Source organism: Pelophylax lessonae (genome assembly GCF_965119305.1).
Source record: "Pelophylax lessonae genome assembly, chromosome: 2".
NCBI lineage: Eukaryota > Metazoa > Chordata > Amphibia > Anura > Ranidae > Pelophylax > Pelophylax lessonae.
The window spans coordinates 240,680,483-240,700,717 of NC_138769.1; the positions used below are offsets into that span (position 1 = coordinate 240,680,483).

Here is a 20,235-nt window from a genome sequence, read left to right on the forward strand (position 1 = left end):
CCCTTTTCCTTACCTGAGCCTGATCTGATCAAGCGATGTACAGGAGCACTGTGGCTGCCACCACTGCCTTTTTCCTTATTGGACAGATTGATAGCAGCTGGAGTCATTGGCTGGCAATCAAATCCGGTGACACGTGAGTGGAAAAGGGTGGGGCATAGTCCTGCTGTCTGTGTAAATGGATGCAGGTGCGGGACTCAGGAGCGAGCGTGCACGGGTGCCCCCAGAGAAAGCACCTGATGAAGAGGAGGAGTCTGGCAGCAGGTGACCCCAGAAGGAGGATCTGCTCTGTGCAAAACCATTTCACAGAGCAGGTAAGTAAAGGCATGTTTATTTTTATAAAAAAAACAAAGCTTTATAACCACTTTAACCTTTTTGTAGTGGTGTTACTCATACCCCATCATGCCAAAACAGATCCAGGTTCTTTAGGAATATGCCAAGACCCAACATGCACCCCTTTGAATAACTTCAGATCAAATTTTACTAAAAATCCAGCATAACAAGTACAACAAGAAAAAAATGTCCTTACAAGAATTACCCCCTTCTCCCTGGGCAGCCAAGTAACTAACTAAACACACAAAAAGCATGTAGGCAAGTTTCCTGCTGTACTATGTATCCTATTGCTCCAGTTTACAGCTCCTTTTTTCCTGTCTGCCTGCAATGTACTGGCACTCTGAGGTTGATTTACTAAAACTTGAGTGTGCAAAATCTGGTTCAGCTGTGTATAGGAACCAATAAGCTTTCTTCTTTTTTTTTTTGTCAAAGCCTAATTGAACAAGCTGAAGTCAGATGCTGATTGGCTACCATGCACAGCTGACCAGATTTTGCACTCTCCAGTTTTAGTAAATAAACCCCTCTGTTTCTGTCTGTGGCTATCCAGATAGGTAGCTCCGATGGGTTACATACTGGGAGCTGATGAGAAGAAAACTGCAACGTCCTGACAGATTCCCCACGGAGGTGGACTGATGGCACTCCTGCTCAGAGTGTCTTCCCAACACTAATGGAACATAGAGGTATAAGGGAAGAGCCGGCAACGCATCCTTCTGAAAAAGTCACTTTATTACATGAATTTGAGTGTACAAATTATAGTGGCTTACACATTTCAGCAATAAACCCTAAACATTAAGGCTTATTGCCAAAATGCATAAGCCACTGTATTTTGTACACTCCACTCAATGTAATAAGGATGAGTTACTGGTTTTTCACCTTATACCTCCACATACTGGAAGCTGTCCTGTCACAAGTCTTTCTGTAGCTTTAATAGCTTTAAGACCAGTTCTGGGACCTCCACATTAAATCTTGCACCCCACAAGAGCCATTTACTAATAGCTGGCAACAAGGTATGCTTCGGTCTTTATTGATTCTGTATCTGCCATCCTTTGTTTGTGCACCAAGGTCATGTTTCAGTTCCTGCTCTGCCCTGGACTTCTACTATGCTCCTGTAAAAAAAAAGTTCTGTCATTCCTTGAGTTCCCAAAATGCCTGCATACAGCTAGTTGTCTCCTGCTACCCATGACAATACTCTAGTGTGATGTAGGTATCCTGCAGTTCAAGGACAAGATCCTCTGGCACAAAGAGATTCCAAACTGATCCACTCTCCCCAACCACTGTGCTTAAGGCAGGAGACTCTCCTGATTCTGTATCAGCCTGGTCTCTGTGTCATGTGACAAAGTATTCCTCTGCACCTATAATACTTGTTTTTCCACACAGAAGCTTCTACACATGTTGAGGAGTTTCCAATGAACTTAATTCACAGCACATTTAATGCAGAAACCCTAATGTATTAGTCTCCTTACACGACCGACTCCCAAAGTGACTTAAATTTGGACACATATCTATGGCTGGCTATTAACAGTTCTGTGTTGGATAGTATGACATGCTTATTAAAAAGATGTGCTGCAATGTTCCATAATGATGCTTCTTTGTCCTACCTTTAGGTCTTTCACGTCTGGAACAGCTTTAAGTTCCTTATCTACCGCTTTCCGAATCTTTTCCACCTAAAACATATAGGAAGACCTTTATTAAAATACGTCTATGGTAGCTCCAAACCTGAAAGAAAGCTCATACATTACTTATTACTGAGGGCAATGGAACTGTTTCGGAGCACAATAAGGAAATGGCTGCCTTTTTGTACACTGCAGTGTATTATGCACTCCTGTAATGGTTTGTAAAGACAACTTTAAGGCTCCATGTACACGGGACGTTGTTAAAAGTCCCTTGAATGCTGGAATTTTTTTTTTTTTTTTTTTTTAGGACGTTTAAAACGTCCGTTGTGTCGCGTTTGCACCCGCGTTTAGCAGGCGTTTGCGTCTAAAACCGTTCCTAGAGGTCAAAAAATCATTCCCCTTTAAAATGGAAAAACCCGAGTCATCGCGTTCGGTTGCGTTTTTGCGTTTGAAACGCCGGGAAACACACGTTTGAACGCAAATAATTGCGTTCCAAAAATCGTCCCTGAACTCAACTGCCTGCAAATGACTGTAAACGGCCCTGTGTACATGGACAGATAAGATAAAATGTAGGTGGGTTTAGGGGCTTCTGAAAAAACGCCCAACTGCTCCTAAATGCCATTTACAACGTCCCGTGTACATGGAGCCTAAAAATCACAGCAGTAGTTGTTTTTGCTTGCAGACAAAAACTCCAAACTATATCTTACATGAAAAAGTTTGAAAACTCTTGCTAAATACAATTTTTGTAACATCAAATTTTTGCTTTAACCCAGAGGTGTCCAACTCAATTTCATTGCAGGTCTTAGGAGCTTGATGGTTGCCCTCAAAGGGCCGGTTGCGTCTGTAAGACTATATAAATTTATCTATTCTTTATCACATAAATAATTGCCTCTACATTAAATTATTACTATTTTTAGTAATACCTTATGACCTAAGCTGTGAAGCTGCAGATTGGCACAGAGCCCACTCACATTCTTGTATCAAATGATACAAGTCTGAAAAGGAGGGTTGCACACCGCTGGTATCATTTACAAGAAACTTTATTGGAGAAAGCTCAGACAGAACATCATGGCAGAACCATGTTCTGTCTAAGCAATCTCCAATAAAGTTTTTTTGTGGAGGATCCTAGCAGTGTGCGAGCCTCCTTTTCAGTGGGTATTGAAATGTATAATTCTCATAATAATTATAAGCAGATGTCTAGAGCACCCCGCCTTAACATCAGATGTCAGGAGCCCCCCCAACCATCAAAAGTCAAGAATCCCCCACCCTCCTTCACAGCGCACCCCCTTACCTTGTGCTGCTGCTGGGAAGAAGCTGGGGCATAGGTTGGAAGCAAATAGTGCACGGTCCAGAGGAGGACCACAGGTAGGCTGGAGTCAGCTGAATGCTGAGACCAGGGGAGGTGCAAATGAGGGGGTGCAAAGAGAGGCATAGGATCTGTAAGAGAAGCTCTGTCCTCCTCTCTGCTGCGACTGCTGAGAAAGGGGAGGGGGCAGAGACCAGAGGGGTACCACAGCTGCAGGAGAGATGTAAGGGCCACATGAAATGGCCTCATGGGCCAGATTCGACCTGCAGGAATTGTTCTACACAGATGCTTTAACCTGATCATTTTATCTTCATGTGCCTCATGTGCAATCAACATCAAAGCAAGCCAATACATGGTCAACATTAACTGACAGCATATATTACTGTTAAATAAGAAAATGTAAAACTCATTCACTGTACCTGTTTCCTATAAGGAGAAATTATACCAATTTCTTTAGCTGAGATTTTTGCTATTCCTTTCTTCATCTGTGTCTCTAGCAGAGCTTTGACATAAGACATGAGCACATCAATCTCAGCCACATTGAAGAAGGATGGACTATTGCCTTCTCGTTCATCTTTCCCCAGCACACCATGGAAAATGATCGGGAACCCCTTTAAGCATGCAAAACAAAAGGGTTTATGCAGCATACAAAACAAACTGATACTTATAAGGTCTGTCTTGGTGGAAGTGCAATGTTGTTTACTTATTCAAACAGTTTCCAAAGAGCTGCCAAAAGATTAGGGATGAGTCAAGTTTAGAATTCTGAAATCTGAAATTTTGGAGTAGGTTGGAAGATTTTAACCAAGTTTTGGTGAAATACATTGGAAGTAAATTTGTTTTAAAGGGTGCAATAGGCTTTATAAATGGTTCCTGGGGTTAAAGATTCACCTTTCAACACTTGCAAAAAGGCTCCTTATTAGCCTCGTTATTTTACATTTTTCAACAGAAGGGAATAAGCTAAATTAAGATATAAAAGGGATAGCACGTGAATAATAAAAAAAACATTAAAAAAGATAAATAAACACTAAATAACTAAACTACTGTAAATATACCAAAAACACAAAATAATCACTAAATAGATGTTAAAAATTAATATAGGTTCTCCCCAAGCATATTTTGTCTTGTAGATGTAGACTTGTCTCATGTAGATTAGAGGTTAAAATTTTAAAGCAACCTCAATTTCACCTGACAGAGGTTCTAATTCTTCCTCATTCTAACTAAAAAAGTCAGAGTAGCAGGCTTTTATTTGTTCTTTCTTTATTCAGTGTGTAAATATCGACATCAGAAAGGCAGGAGAAAGAACATTGCAGAGATGAGAGATAGCACCAATATACAATTTCCATGAGATGAACAACAATAATATAGGTATACAAAAGAGTGGTGGGATGGTCAGGGCCAGGCCTGCAAATGAGCACCACTATACTGTATAAGCACCATAATGAATTAAGTATAATGGAGGGTTCAATTGTATCAGTTTTTTGCATACCAACCTTAGTGGCCCTAAAGTGGCCCTTGGAGAAAGCAGGAGGCTTCATGGGTAATAGAGATCCACAGAAGTAACCCCAATCTGAGGTGATAGTGAAGCAATATCTATCCTCCATTTTGTTACCTCAAATCCATCTTGTGATTAAAACTCTAAACTCAGCATAATTAAAAGCCTATCTGAACAAATGTTCCTGACCTTCATCTGATTTGTGTTATCAGGACATTAGGTCCTTGTGGACGCTCTTTAGAATAAGCTTGATTTTGTGCCAAATACTCCCTATTCTAATTGTGATTATATGTGAATACATGATTTGAAGCCTTAAAGCGTGTGATGGAAAATTACTAAAACTACTTTTATATAACTCAATGCCAAGTATACTGAGATAGGGGCTTCTCATTTTGGCTATAAAAACTACTTCACAGTTTGAATAAACCCAGCATTCTTTCACATCATACCTGTAGTCTCTGTGTGTGTCATTGAGTGCTCCCAGATATCTGAAGGAACTTTGATGCCGAGGGTCATGCGAGTCTGAATTATTACCAACAGATAGTATAGCAAACACACCCCAGATAGTTTATGTGGCATATGGATAACTTATATTTAGGAAGAGGGGAGGGGATGGGGAGAAGGCATATGGAGGGGAGAGGGAGAAGGAAAGGAAACAAAAAAAAAGAGGGGGGGGTTTAACCCCTGTTATATACCTGCAGGTAATGGGGAAGTATATAAAAAAAGTAGGTTCCCTCGTGGGGTAGTGGTCATTTCTGGCAAGGATGAGTTGTGTTAATGCATTAATTAGGTTTTGGAGCATTTATATAAAGGAATTGATGTTCAATGCTGAGGCATGACCCAGAGATATTCATCCGTAGTTGTAAAGCAACTCCAGGGTCTCCAGGTGGTCCTAAACTTTTCTTCTGTATTGTGTAAATTCGAAGACAGGTCCTCCATATACATAATCTTGTGCAGTTTGGTATACCACAGAATTTAGTAGGTGGTGAGGATTGTTTCCAATTAAGGGGAATACAGGCTTTTGCTGCATTTAGCATATGGATGGCAACGGAGGCTTTGTATTTTTGATTAGGATGCTCGGTAAGGAGAAGAAGACTTGCAGCTGGATTTTGAACAGTAACAGTCTTTTGACAAACTGTAATATTTATGGAATGAGGTTATTGCTTGATAATCAAATATTGCTCATATGCTTTAAGAATCAAAGTTTTGTTTAGAATTTTGAGTGCCATAAATTTTAGAGAAATGTTTTTTCTAGAAATTCCTACCTTCTTTGGCAGCTTTTCCCAGTTGCAGTATGCATGTGTAACCATTTGGTCTGCTTTGGACTGTAGCTCGTTGTCATAGAACAGTTCATTTGGAATAGTTAGGATATCCGGATGAGATCTAATTGAATAAATAATATAACCATAGTTAATATAACAATATACAATAGTTTAATAAAATCAATGATAGAAACCAGAAATATATAACTAAAAGTAATGAAAACAAATAAAACAGAAGAGAAAATATTCTATTCCCACTGGGATCTGTTTAATGTTGTTTGGGATATTACATCAACATCATAGCTCAAGCAATGCTTTGTGAATGCTAATTTACACATTTTATAAAATACGATTGAAAACGCATTACAGTAGACATCAGTGATGGCAACAGTTACTGGACACAAAATGTTTTTAGTCTTAGAAGGACATCTGCATTAGGATCCCTATATAATAGGCTGCCTTTAAAGACTTCCTTCTGTAAATGCTAGTTAACTGGCTGTCTGAATTCAATACTTTCTGAGTCAATGGCACAACAAGCATTCAGACCATGAAGCCTAATCTCTTAACCACTTTACGACCGGCGCACGACGATCTACGTCGGCACTCAGCCCCGGCCAGGCAAACTGACGTAGGCCTACGTCAGCACAATTTGCCGGCCCTGTGCGCGCTCCCGCGCGTCCCCGCCGCCGATGATGACTCGATTGGGTTCAGAACCGATCAGTCATCAGGTCCAGGCCAATCATTTTTGGTCTGGACCTGTTGATCGGTCCTGCCCAATCAGATCATCCTCTAAGCCTGTGAAATGTAAACACAGGCTTAGAGGAGATGTGCCCTCCCCCCACAACGGTCTTTTCGGATCCAGCGTGAGAGGAGAGCACATCTTACTGTGAGTACTGCACCAAGCACACCCACACACAGTTAGATAGGCACATTTCACCCCCGATCGCCCCCCCAATTAACCCCTACAGCACCTGACACAACACACACTATATACAGCATATAGCATATACCTATATACCTGTATAAGTGTGATTTGTGAACAGGTGTAGCCCTTGCGACCCCCCCTTTTCCACTCAAATTACCCCCCACCCCCCCCTAATAAAGATTTAACCCACTGATCCCCCCTGAACCCCCCCTGATCACCGCCGTTAACCCCTACACCCTCTGTCACATCAGCACTAATACAAACGCAATATACGGTGTTATTGTATTTTTGTATTAGTGTCATTGTGATCAGAATTAGCGCAGGCGACTAAGTTTCTGTCCCAAGAAGGTTTAGGGTCCCCGCCACCCGCCCAATAAAGATTTAAGCCCCTGACCCCCCCCTGATCACCCCTACACCCCCTGCCATAACACACACCGTATACAGTATATAGCATTTTGCTATATACCCGTATAAGTGTGATTTGTGGTCAGGTCTAGCGCTTGCGACCCCCCTTTTTCCACTTGAATTACCCGCCACCCCCCCCTAATAAAGATTTAAGCCCCTGATCCCACCTGATCCCCCCCTGATCACCGCTAGTTGACCCCTACACCCTCTGTCACATCAGCACTAATACAAACGTAATATACTGTGTTTTTGTATTTTTGTATTAGTGTCATTGTGATCAGAATTAGCGCAGGCGACTAAGTTTGTGTCCCAAGCAGGTTTAGGGTCCCCCCCACCCGCCCAATAAAGATTTAATCCCCTGATCCCCTCCTGATCACCCCTACACCCCCTGCCACAACGCACACTGTATACAGTATATAGCATTTTCTATATACCCGTATAAGTGTGACTTGTGACCAGGTTTAGCGCTTGCCACCGTTCCTTTTATCCTTAGGATACCCGCCAGTCCCTTCCAATAAAGATTTAAACCCCTGATCCCCCCCTGATCACATCCCGTTAACCCCTACACCCTCTGTCACATTAGCACTAATACACACATAATATACTGTTTTTACTGTATTTTGTATTGGTGTCATTGTGACTTGAGGTTGCGCTAGCTAGCTAGTTTCTTTCCCAAAGGAGGTTTAGGGTCCCCGCCACCCCCCCCAGATCCCCAGCGCATAGTTTAGAAGTAACCCCTTGATTGCCACACACGCACGCACGCACGCACCTACACTTCCATTTCTAGTATAGTGTTTGAACAGATCAATATCTGATCTGATCAGAACTATACTAGCGCCCCCATAGTTTAGGGTTCCCAAAACGCGGTGTTTGCACGATCAGTACTGATTCCGGCCAGCACCTGCGTTTAACCCTTTCACCCAGGCAAGTGTAGTAATCAATAGATTACTGTCACTTGCAAAAAAACACAAGACACAAAACCGCTGTGTTAGCAGAGTCAGGCCTGATCCCTGCTAGCATTAGCAGTTTTTTTTGTAGCGCTTGAAATAGTCTTCGACAACCAGGTGCTTTTATTACCTGTGAGTCGCATCACTGTACGAGTAAATTTAGTTGCCAAAATGACCAAACGTTCGTACAGGGATGAAGAGCTTCTCAGTTATATGCTGACCGAGTCATCTGATAGCGAAGGGGAAGCTACAATGACCGAATTAGTGTCAGTATATGAACCTGATGACGGCAGCGGCTCCCTGACAGATAGCTCCGACGACAGATGGGTCCCTGTTAGACCCAGGCGTACCCGACCCCATTCTGAAGTTGTTGTGATGCAGGAATCGCAGGGTGCTCGTATGGAGCAGAGTGTGGGTACTAGTGCCGCTCATCCTTCTGGCGACCTGGCAAGCGCCAGCGGCCTAGTACAACCTGGACCTAGTACAACCAGCACTGCAGTAAGACCTGGTGACGTGGCGAGTCCCCTAAGTGCAGTTGAAGCTGGTGCGGTGGCTAGCACAAGTAGTGGCCCGCAGCCACCGCGTATTCGAAGACAGGCCCGTAGAGCCCATAGTGCCCTCCCTGATGCGCTGGCATTTCCTAATTGGCAACCCACCGATACTACAGCGCCAGTACTTCCCCCATTCACCGCCCAACCTGGAATCCACGTGGAGACAGCTGGTTTTACGCCCCTGAACTTTTTTGAGCTGTTCTTCACGGAAGATCTTTACAGATCTATTGTGGATCAATCAAATTTGTATGCACAACAGTTCATCGCCGCCAACCCAAATTCACACCTTGCCAGACAATTCGGCTGGAAACCTATAACGGTTTCCGAATTTAAGATCTTTCTGGGCCTTTCCCTCCACATGGGCATAACTAAACAGAGTGAATTGCGGCTATATTGGTCCACTAGCCCAATTCACCATATGCGCATGTACTCTGCCTCTATGTCCAGGACGAGATACGAGCAAATTCTGCGATTTATGCATTTCAGCGACAATGAACTCTGTCGTCCTCGGGGAGACCCTGCATACGATCGGCTCCACAAAATTCGGCCCCTCATAGACCACTTCAATCAGCGGTTTGCAGCCTTGTTTACCCCCGAACAAGTTGTCTGCGTTGACGAGTCCCTGATTAAATTTACTGGCCGCCTTGCTATGAAACAGTACCTCCCCAGCAAGCGTGCCAAGTACGGGGTCAAACTGTATAAATTGTGTGACAGGGCCACAGGCTATACAGTTAGTTTCCGGGTCTATGAGGGAAAAGATAGCTGTGTGGAGCCCCCCAACTGCCCAGACTACATAGGGAGCAGCGGTAAGATCGTTTGGGACTTGGTGTCACCCTTATCCGGAAAGGGGTACCATTTGTACGTGGACAACTTTTATACAAGCGTGCCACTATTTAGTCACCTTCTTGATTTACAAATTGGCGCATGTGGCACCGTGCGACCTAATCGCCGGGGCTTCCCCCAACGGCTTGTAGATTCCCGTCTTAGTCGGGGGGCGAGAGCCTGCTTGAAAACGGACAAATTACTTGCGGTGAAGTGGAAGGATACACGGGATGTTTATGTTCTGTCCTCCCTTCACCCAGACACGACGATCCAAATTCCTACGGCAACTGGCGTTGTGGAGAAACCCCTCTGTGTCCACGAATATAACCTTAACATGGGAGGGGTGGACCTTAACGACCAGCTTTTGGCGCCGTATTTAGTTGCCCGTAAAGCCAGACGCTGGTACAAAAAAGTGTCTGTTTACCTATACCAATTGGCTATGCTGAACGCCTTTGTCCTATACAGGGCGTCAGGACGAACTGGATCTTTCCGGGAATTCCAGGAAGAGATCATCCTTGCCTACCTGTACCCAGGAGGCATGCCTGCCCAACTTCCCCTTCCAGATGCAGTGAGCCGGCTGCATGAGAGGCATTTTTCACATGTCCTCCCGAGTACCCCTACCCAAAGATGGCCCCAAAGAAGATGTCGTGTCTGTAGCAAGCGCGGATTTAGGCGTGACACCCGTTATTATTGTCCCAAATGTCCTGACCAACCTGGTCTCTGCATCGGGGAATGTTTCGAGCGCTACCATACACTAGTGGATTATTAGCGTAGGGTACAGCACGACACAGTGTAGGGCACATAAACACAGGGTCTCGAAGGATGTTGGATGTCCATCGACATTTTGAGAGACCCAAGCTGGAAGAGAAGATCGCAGATGATCGCAGTCCCTCCCAAATCAAGAAGTAAAGGAACAGTTAGAAAGAAAAATAAAAGGATCCAAAAACTGTTGTGGTGTCAGTAATTTTATATGTCCTTCTACTCCTTCCTACTATACTTTTTTTCAATGTCCTTTGTTTGTTTTTTCATTCTTTTGTGACCTGTTTCTCTTGCAGGTCCCTCGTCGGCTACCACGCATTGATTTTATATATTCTGACACAAACAGCGTTTGCGCTCAGCATATATGGATACCTTTGCTGATAGCAGCTGTGGTGATTTTCTGATTTCAGCACTGCAGTTAAAATCCTATTTTGGTATACGTGGATAGCGCCGTGTATACCCATCATTAAATTCAGTGGGTGGTTGTTTGGGCGGTTAATGATGAAAATCCAAAAACTGTTGTTGTCAGTCATTTTATATGTCCTTCTACTCCTTCCTACTATACTTTTTTTCAATGTCCTTTGTTTGTTTTTTCATTCTTTTGTGACCTGTTTCTCTTGCAGGTCCCTCGTCGGCTACCACGCATTGATTTTATATATTCTGACACAAACAGCGTTTGCGCTCAGCATATATGGATACCTTTGCTGATAGCAGCTGTGGTGATTTTCTGATTTCAGCACTGCAGTTAAAATCCTATTTTGGTATACGTGGATAGCGCCGTGTATACCCATCATTAAATTCAGTGGGTGGTTGTTTGGGCGGTTAATGATGAAAATCCAAAAACTGTTGTTGTCAGTCATTTTATATGTCCTTCTACTCCTTCCTACTATACTTTTTTTCAATGTCCTTTGTTTGTTTTTTCATTCTTTTGTGACCTGTTTCTCTTGCAGGTCCCTCGTCGGCTACCACGCATTGATTTTATATATTCTGACACAAACAGCGTTTGCGCTCAGCATATATGGATACCTTTGCTGATAGCAGCTGTGGTGATTTTCTGATTTCAGCACTGCAGTTAAAATCCTATTTTGGTATACGTGGATAGTGTCGTGTATACCCATCATTAAATTCAGTGGGTGGTTGTTTGGGCGGTTAATGATGAGTAATACTACGCATTATTCCTGTGCTGATTTCTGATAGGTTCTCTTTTTTTCCGTTCAGCCCACAGGCTGCATGAAAAAAAAAAAAACCTATATGCCAAACAAGGACCAGCAATGTACTGGTACGTTGCTGGACTTTGAGTGGTTATACCAGGATGATGCCTGCAGATTTAGGCATCATCTTGGTATCGTTTTTTACAGCCAGCGGTCGGCTTACATGTAAAAGCAATTCTAGCAGGTAATTGGCCGCTAGACTGCTTTTACATGCAGTGGGAGGGGCCTCCCCCCCCCCCACCGCCGCCTTCCGCAGCCTTCCATGGTTTTTCTCTGGCTCTCCTGTCCCACCGGTTAACCCGAGAGTGCAGCCGGTGGTTCAATTATCTAACCATAGAGCTAATTGGAGATGAGAATGGCTCCAATCATCTCTATGGCCTAAGATGCCGGAGGCTACGAGCATTTTATGACTTCTGTTTCGCCAGAAATAAACAGGGCCATTGGGAAATTGGGAAAGTATTTTATCACACCAATTTTGGTGTGGTCAGATGCGTTAAGGTCAGAGGAGAGATCTAGAGTCTAAAAGACCCCAATTTTTTTTAAAAAAAGTACCTGTCACTACAGATTGCTATCATAGGGGATATTTAAATTCACTATGATAACAATAAAAATGATTTAAAAAAAAAAAAAATTAAAGGAAAGGTGTCAAAATAACATAAAAAAGCAAAAGAAAAAAAAAAAAAAAAAAAAAAATTGAGCCCCCCCCCCTTACCCCCGGTGCTTGCGCGCAATGGCGCACGCAAGCGGTGGTCTAGTGTCATATGTAAACCACAATTGCAGCATGCATGTGAGGTATCGCCGCGATCGCCAGATCGAGTGCAGTAATTCTTGCAGTAGACCTCCTCTGTAAGTCTAAAGTGGTAACCTGTAGAGACTTTTAAAGGTTTTCAAAAATGTACATACGTTTTTGTCGCTGCGCAGGCATGCGCAATTTTTAAAGCATGTCATGTTAGGTGTCTATGAACTCGGCATAAGATCATCTTTTAAATTTTACCAAAAAAATTGGAATTATATAGTGTATTTGTGCAATAAATTAAAAAAAAATGTATTTTTTTCGCAAAAATTGCGTTTGGAAAATCTGTGCGCAAATACCGTGTGACAAAAAAATTTGCAACATCCACCATTTTATTCTATAGGGCCTCTGCTTTAAAAAAAATATATAATGTTTGGGGGTTCAAAGTAATTTTCTAGTAAAAAAAAAATATTTTTTCATGTAAACAAAAAGGCACAGAAAAGGCTTGGTTTTCAAGTGGTTAGAAGAGTGGGTGATGTGTGGATAAGATTGAGTATAAAATGCCGGAACTGTTCAAACACCCCCCTAATGACCCCTTTTTGAAAAGTAGACACCCAAAGCTTTTTTCTGAGAGGCATGGTGAGTCCATGGAGTATTTTATATTTTGCCACAAGTTTCGGGAAAATTATTATTTTTTTTTTTTTTGTTGTTTTTTTACAGAAAGTTGTCACTAAATGATATATTGCTCATGCATGCCATGGGAATATGTGAAATGACACCCCAAAATACATTCTTTTGCTTCTCCTGAGTACAGGGATACCACATGTGTGAGACTTTTTGGGAGCCTAGCTGTGTACGCGCCCCCGAAAACCAATCCACATCTTCAGGTTTTCTAATGGCGTAAATTGCTGATTTTACCCCTGACTACCTGTCACAGTTTCAGAGGCCCTGAAATTTCAAGATGGCACAAAACCCCCCCAAATGACCCCATTTTGCAAAGTAGACACTCCAAGCTACTGGCTGAGAAGTATGGTGAGTCCATGGAATAGTTTATATTTTGCCACAAGTTTCGAGGAAAAAAATTTTTTTTATTTTTTTTTATTTTTTTACACAAAGTTGTCAGTAAATGATATATTGCTCACACAGGCCATGGGTATATGTGAAATGACACCCCAAAATACATTCTGCTGCTTCTCCTGAGTACAATGATACCCCATGTGTGAGACTTTTTGCCAGTCTAGCCGCGTACAGGACCCGGAAAACCAATGCGCACCTTTAGGCTTTCTAAGGGCGTAAATTGTTGATCTCACTCCTTACTACCTATCACAGTTTTGAAGTCCATAAAAAGCCAAGATTGCACAAACCCCCCCCAAATGACCCCATTTTGCAAAGTAGACACTCCAATCTATTTGCTGAGAGGCATGGTGAGTATTTTGCAGCTCTAATTTTTTTTGGAAAATGAAGAAAAAACAGGAAAATGCATTTTTTTTCCTCTTTTTTCAATTTCCAAAACTTTGTGACAAAAAGTGAGATCTGCAAAACACTCAACATGCCTCTCTGCAAATAGCTCAGGGTGTCTACTTTCCGAAAAGGGGTCATTTGGGGGGGGGGTTGTGCTGTCTTGGCATTTCATGGCCTCCAAAACTGTGATAGGTAGTCAGGAGTGAAATCAACAATTTACGCCCTTGGAAAGCCTGAAGGCGATGATTGGTTTTCGGGGTCCTGTACTCGGCTAGACTGCAAAAAAGTCTCACACATGGGGTATCCCTATACTCAGGAGAAGCAGCAGAATGTATTTTGGGGTGTCAGTTCACATATACCCATGGCATGTGTGAGCAATATATCATTTACTGACAACTTTGTGTAAAAAAAAAAAAATATATATATATATATATATATATATTTCCCGGAACTTGTGGCAAAATATAAAATATTCCATGGACTCACCATGCCTCTCAGCAAATAGCTTGGGGTGTCTACTTTCCAAAATGGGGTCATTTGGGGGGGTTTTGTGCTATCTTGGAATTTTAGGGCCTCCGAAACTGTGATAGGTAGTCAGGAGTGAAATCAACAATTTACGCCCTTGGAAAGCCTGAAAGTGGGGACTGGTTTTCGGGGACCTGTACTCGGCTAGACTGCAAAAAAGTCTCACACATGGGGTATCCCTGTACTCAGGAGAAGCAGCAGAATGTATTTTGGGGTGTCATTTCACATATACCCATGGCATGTGTGAGCAATATTTCATTTACTGACAACTTTGTGAAAAAAAAAAAAAATATATATATATATATATATTTCCCGGAACTTGTGGCAAAATATAAAATATTCCATGGACTCACCATGCCTCTCAGCAAATAGCTTGGGGTGTCTACTTTCCAAAATGGGGTCATTTGGGGGGGTTTTGTGCTATCTTGGAATTTTAGGGCCTCCGAAACTGTGATAGGTAGTCAGGAGTGAAATGAACAATTTACGCCCTTGGAAAGCCTGAAAGCGGGGACTGGTTTTCGGGGACCTGTACTCGGCTAGACTGCAAAAAAGTCTCACACATGGGGTATCCCTGTACTCAGGAGAAGCAGCAGAATGTATTTTGGGGTGTCATTTCACATATACCCATGGCATGTGTGAGCAATATTTCATTTACTGACAACTTTGTGAAAAAAAAAAAAAAAAATATATATATATATGTATTTCCCGGAACTTGTGGCAGAATATAAAATATTCCATGGACTCACCATGCCTCTCAGCAAATAGCTTGGGGTGTCTACTTTCCAAAATGGGGTCATTTGGGGGGGGTTTGTGCTATCTTGGAATTTTAGGGCCTCCGAAACTGTGACAGGTAGTGCAGAGGTGACATGCACAATTTACGCCATTAGAAAACCTGGGAGTGTTGATTGGTTTTCGCGGTCCTGTACACAGCTAGGCTCCCAAAAAGTCTCACACATGGGGCATCCCCATACTCAGGAGAAGTGGCAGAATGTATTTTGGGGTGTAATTCCACATATACCCATGTCATGTGTGAGAATTTTATCTTTTAGTGACAACGTTGTGTAAAAAAAAAAAATAAAAAAAAAAAATAGTAATATTCCCAAAACTTGTGGTAAAATATAAAATATTCCATGGACTCACCATGCCTCTTAGCAAACAGCTTGGGGTGTCTACTTTCCAAAATGGGGTCATTTGGGGGGGTTTTGTGGTATCTTGACATTTCAGGGCCTCCTAAACCGTTAGAGGTAGTGAGAAAATGCAATGAAAAATGTACGCCCTTTGAAATTCTGATGGTGGGGATTTGTTTTTGTGGTCCCGTACACAGCTAGGCTCCCAAAAAGTCCCACATATGTGGTATCCCTGTACTCAGGAGAAGCAGCAGAATATATTTTGGGGTGTAATTACACATATACCCATGGCATGTGTGAGCAATATATCATTTCAATGACAACTTTGTGTAAAAAAAAAAAAAAAAAAATTTTTAGTCATTTTTCAAACACCTGTGACAAAAAAATGAAATATTCAATGAGCTCAACATGCCTCTCAGAACATTCCTTAGGATGTCTACTTTCCAAAAAGTGGTAGTTTGGGGGGGTTTTGTACTGCCCTGCCATTTTAGCACTTCATGAAATGAGATAGGCAGTCAAAAATTAAAGCTGCGTAAATTTCTGTATTTACACCATAGTTTGTAGACGCTATAACTTTTGCGCAAACCAATAAAAATACGCTCATTGAATTTTTTTTTGTCAAAGACATGTAGCTAAATATATTTTGGCCAAAAAAAAATACATAAATTGAGTATATTGGATATTTTTTAAAAGACAAAGTTGAAAATGTCATTTTTTTGCAAAATTTTCGCTCTTTTTTTATTAATATCGCAAAAAATAAAAAGCGCAGAGGTGATCAAATACCACCAAAAGAAAGCTCTGTTTGTGGGAAAAAAAGGACGTAAATTTCGTTTGGGTACCACATTGCATGACCGCACAATTGTCAGTTAAAGTCACGCAGTGCCGAGTCGTAAAATACCCCCTGGTCGGAATGGGGGTAAAATCTTCCGGGGCTTAAGTGGTTAATCTGTTCTTTTTCTGATGATGTTAGTCTTTTAAAATTAGAAAAGGACTTGCCTTTCCCTTCTTCTCATTGGATTGTCATATCCCAGAGCCTCTTCTGGCATCTCAAGTTCTGCCATTTAACAACTGGATAACAGGGTGGAAGAGTTGTCAGTCATTAAGGCCACATATACAGCCCAGGCCTAGTATACAAGTTGGTCCCACATGCATGCAGGGAGAGCCATTTGAAAATTAAAACAGGCATTAGCAAGTGCCACAAGTTAATTAGTTTGTGTGTTAAAGGGGGAATTTTTAAAGCTGCAGGTTTTAAAAAGTTACAAAAAAAGGCGGATCTCAAAATGCCCATTACCAAAGGCTTTAGATTGCTTTATCATCTTTACATAGGATGATATTAATTATTGAGGAGTATTTAAGAGACCTCATGTTAGTAATTTGCTGGTTCACAGCATGGTCAGATAATTGCTCTTCTACAGTAAGTACACAGTTTACTTCTATTTCTAGAATAGACCCAGAAGGTAAAGTGAGTTAGCTGCGCTAAGCCAATTCAATGGGGCTTGTGTCATCTGTTTTCTGACAGCAGCAAGCCAACTAACTTTGGCCTGTTGCTGCCCATCCCCTGCAACAGACATACTGCCTGCAGTACAGGTTTCCATACTGAAATCTGGAGGCTCCCAGGAAGATATAATTATGTATCATGTCTGTTTTTAGCTTGTGGTCTTTGGCAGTTTAGGTGTACAAGAGGTTTATTTTATTTGAGAAAAATTCTAAAGCAAAAAATATGGGTTATATGCTAATTTGTTGTACACATTCCAAGGCTGTCATCTTTAGCCAAGCTTCACTTCTGGACAAACATGTGCATATCGATTTTGGCATAAGTGATATATAAATGTTTTTCCAGAATACTACTTAATTTAATGAAACATATTTGATCAACACTAGGCATAACTGTTTAAAGTGGAGTGATACTACTGGGGAGGAGTTGAGCCATGACTGGTATCGTCCTGGGCCCCCAATGCTAAAATCTCTCTCATTGGCTTTTAGGGTGTATTAATACCAGGACATAGTGGTGAGGCACCTTATGTGAGTTGGTACATTAAGGTGCCATTGCCATTCATTTTTGAATGGTATTTTAAATGCCATTTGTTTTGTATGGTGACCCAAAACCTCTCCAAACACACCTGTGTTGCACTGAACCACAACACAACACTTTTTAACACACTACAGTGCATTTTATTGAGATATGCTGTGTTACTAAAAATGTTGTAATTTTCAGTTGTTGTGGTTCAAATTGATGGGTTGACTAAATGCAATGTGAGATAATGCATTTACCGCATCTTCAAGTGGTTGCAGTTAGAGGTCTGAGACACTCTGTAAAAGCTGATTGGAGGAAAGCAACACACCCCCCTCCACACACAGCAGAATTGTGTTCTGAATACACAAGCTGTGTTCTGAGCTCCCCTCCTTGACCCAAATTTTATCTCACGTGTTAGAAAAACTGAGAACTGACTCATGCTAATAACAGAGGAATGAAGCACCAGAGAGGAATGACACTTAGAGCTTTGGAGCTAGACAAGTAAACACTACAGATACACTGTATATATGAATGAGGTTTGCAACCACTTTAACCACCTTTTCTATCTACCCTGTAAAAGGAAAGATGACAATACTTACCTACTCTGAAGTCGCTCCGGTCTGGTCACATGATCAGGTCCCAGAGTTAGATTCAGTGTATAGGAGGGACAGCCAACAGGAGGGACAGCATATAGGTAACATTATCGACTTTAGAATAGGCAAGTTTAAACATCTTTCCTTTAACAGGGTAGATAAAATAGGCTTATTTTAGTTTTTGACTTGCCTTCCACTTTAATAAAGAGGTGTTGCGTTTACATCATACTGCATATATTTTAAACACTTTTGTTAGGAAAGAAAAAAGTATGACTGCACTTTAATATAGCTAGTTTGAATTTTTGCAACGACGTGTTAAACTGCTTTAAAATTCATATGTTGCCTACACATAGGATTGCCACCTGCCAAGTGTTTTACTGGCCTTGCTGGTAAAAAGAAAAATGGGTCTTTGTTATAGTATCAATACAAAATAGACCAATATTTTTTTTCCCAGAAAGGTGGCAACCTTACTTACACAGTGTAGTCTGGTAATTTGCTAGATGATTCTGAGAATCCTTAAAATCCCATTTATGTTTTGTACTTATGACAACAAAACACTGTATCAGTAATCATGACAAGCATTCATGAAACATTGTTGCTGGTAAAGTGAGATTGCAGGCTCATAAAACAGGTTCTGTTGCTAACAGAATGACATCTTTATCCTACAAAACACTGACAAACCTGTAGTTAAATAGAAGCTTGGTAACAAACTCAGGGTTATAAGCCCCGGCAGCTTTTCCATACAAAGGATTATGGTTCATTAGTCTTTCAAGCAAAGACATACCTGCAATGATAACATTATAAATTAAAAGCTGTAACGTGACAGTAGAAGAAGAAAAAGAAAAAATAACAAAAAAGAAATAAAGAAAAAACAAATAAGAAAAAGAGAAAAAAAAAGAAGAGACACAAAAAGAAAGAAGAACAAATAATATACACTGCTTCATTATTTTATTATTGCATAATTTTCAAAATTTACTAACCCAATCCATTCTCAATCGCAATTGGGGACCTTAATATTGGTCCAAGCTGTTTAGGATCACCAGCCAGTACCAGCTGCCCCCCCTCCACTACATCCAAAATACCTACAGTGTAAAAGAAAAGAAAATTAAATAATATTCTAGATATCACCAACTTTTCTGGAAATTTGATGGATTCAAAGAGGAATTTTTTTTTTCCTGAGAAAATGCAAAACAGCTTTTTATGCCATGCCTTCCCTATGGAAAGTAAAATATATCAGCGCACAGTAAAATGAATCCTAAGAATAAACGGCAGCTGTACTCTCAGGTTCAAAATACAAATACAAAACCAGCATAAAGTCACAGGAAGAAAAATAGTGCAGCGCTGCGCTATTTTTCTTCCCATGCCTTCCCTATACCTGTTGAGGATTTTACGGGTCACATCTCCTACTAATCAGTTTCAGAGTTTCTGGTGCTATTCAAAAACTTCCTGTTCCTGCTAGGGGGGGTCAGAAACTCCAGAAGTGAAAAGTGGTGAGAAAGAGAGGGTAACTGAGCCACATGACCTTACACATACAGAAGCTGCTGTATTACACCCAGACACGAATCAGAGATTACTGGGCAATTATCCATATATTTTAATAGTTTAACTACAGCTGTCAATAGCTTCTTGAGTGTGTATCTGGATTCTTTAGCTAGTTTTAGCTATGGGATCAATAACCAGCAAGGCTTGAGCCAGGTTAGGCATCCAACTGCAACTTGGTAGTTAGAGGTCCAGTTGTATGACAGATTAAAAGCTACTAAGACACAGTAGATAGTCTGACTGAGTTACAGTGCCATGCCACATTTTCTGCTGGTGAAAAGCTGCATTCCAGGATGGTTGGACAATTATTGGAGGATCACCCTACCATCCTTAGGGGGCCCATGCGATTAAACTTTGCTGCAACTCTCATCTGGATGTATCTTTATTCTTACCTATATATATACCTGGCTACATGTGTACAATTCCACCAGGACACTTGTTGGACCCTTTGCTGATAATAAATGTCTGTACATAGGATGTATGTACTGTTATAAAATGTTTTCTTGTATAAAGCTTTTATTATTTCCATACTGGTGTGCATTTATACACTTATGGTTAATTTTAAATGCTGACAGCAGTAGTTCCTTCCATTTACTTTGTTTAGACTACCAATTAAGGAA

General features: G+C 41.3%; 1 protein-coding gene across 1 annotated transcript in view; it reads right to left on the reverse strand.

The window, feature by feature from the left end:
* Positions 1–20,235, reverse strand: part of LOC309548044 (putative helicase MOV-10) — a gene marked incomplete at its 3' end in the record, with an annotated part of 200,022 nt that overhangs the window by 14,981 nt on the left and 164,806 nt on the right. Inside the window, exons 14-18 of the mRNA XM_082248014.1 lie at positions 19,057–19,158; positions 18,758–18,860; positions 6,007–6,124; positions 3,669–3,860; positions 1,929–1,994 (exon numbers count right to left, since the gene is read on the reverse strand). Coding sequence (XP_082104140.1) covers positions 1,929–1,994; positions 3,669–3,860; positions 6,007–6,124; positions 18,758–18,860; positions 19,057–19,158 — 581 coding nt within the window. The remainder of the gene's footprint in view (positions 1–1,928; positions 1,995–3,668; positions 3,861–6,006; positions 6,125–18,757; positions 18,861–19,056; positions 19,159–20,235) is intronic.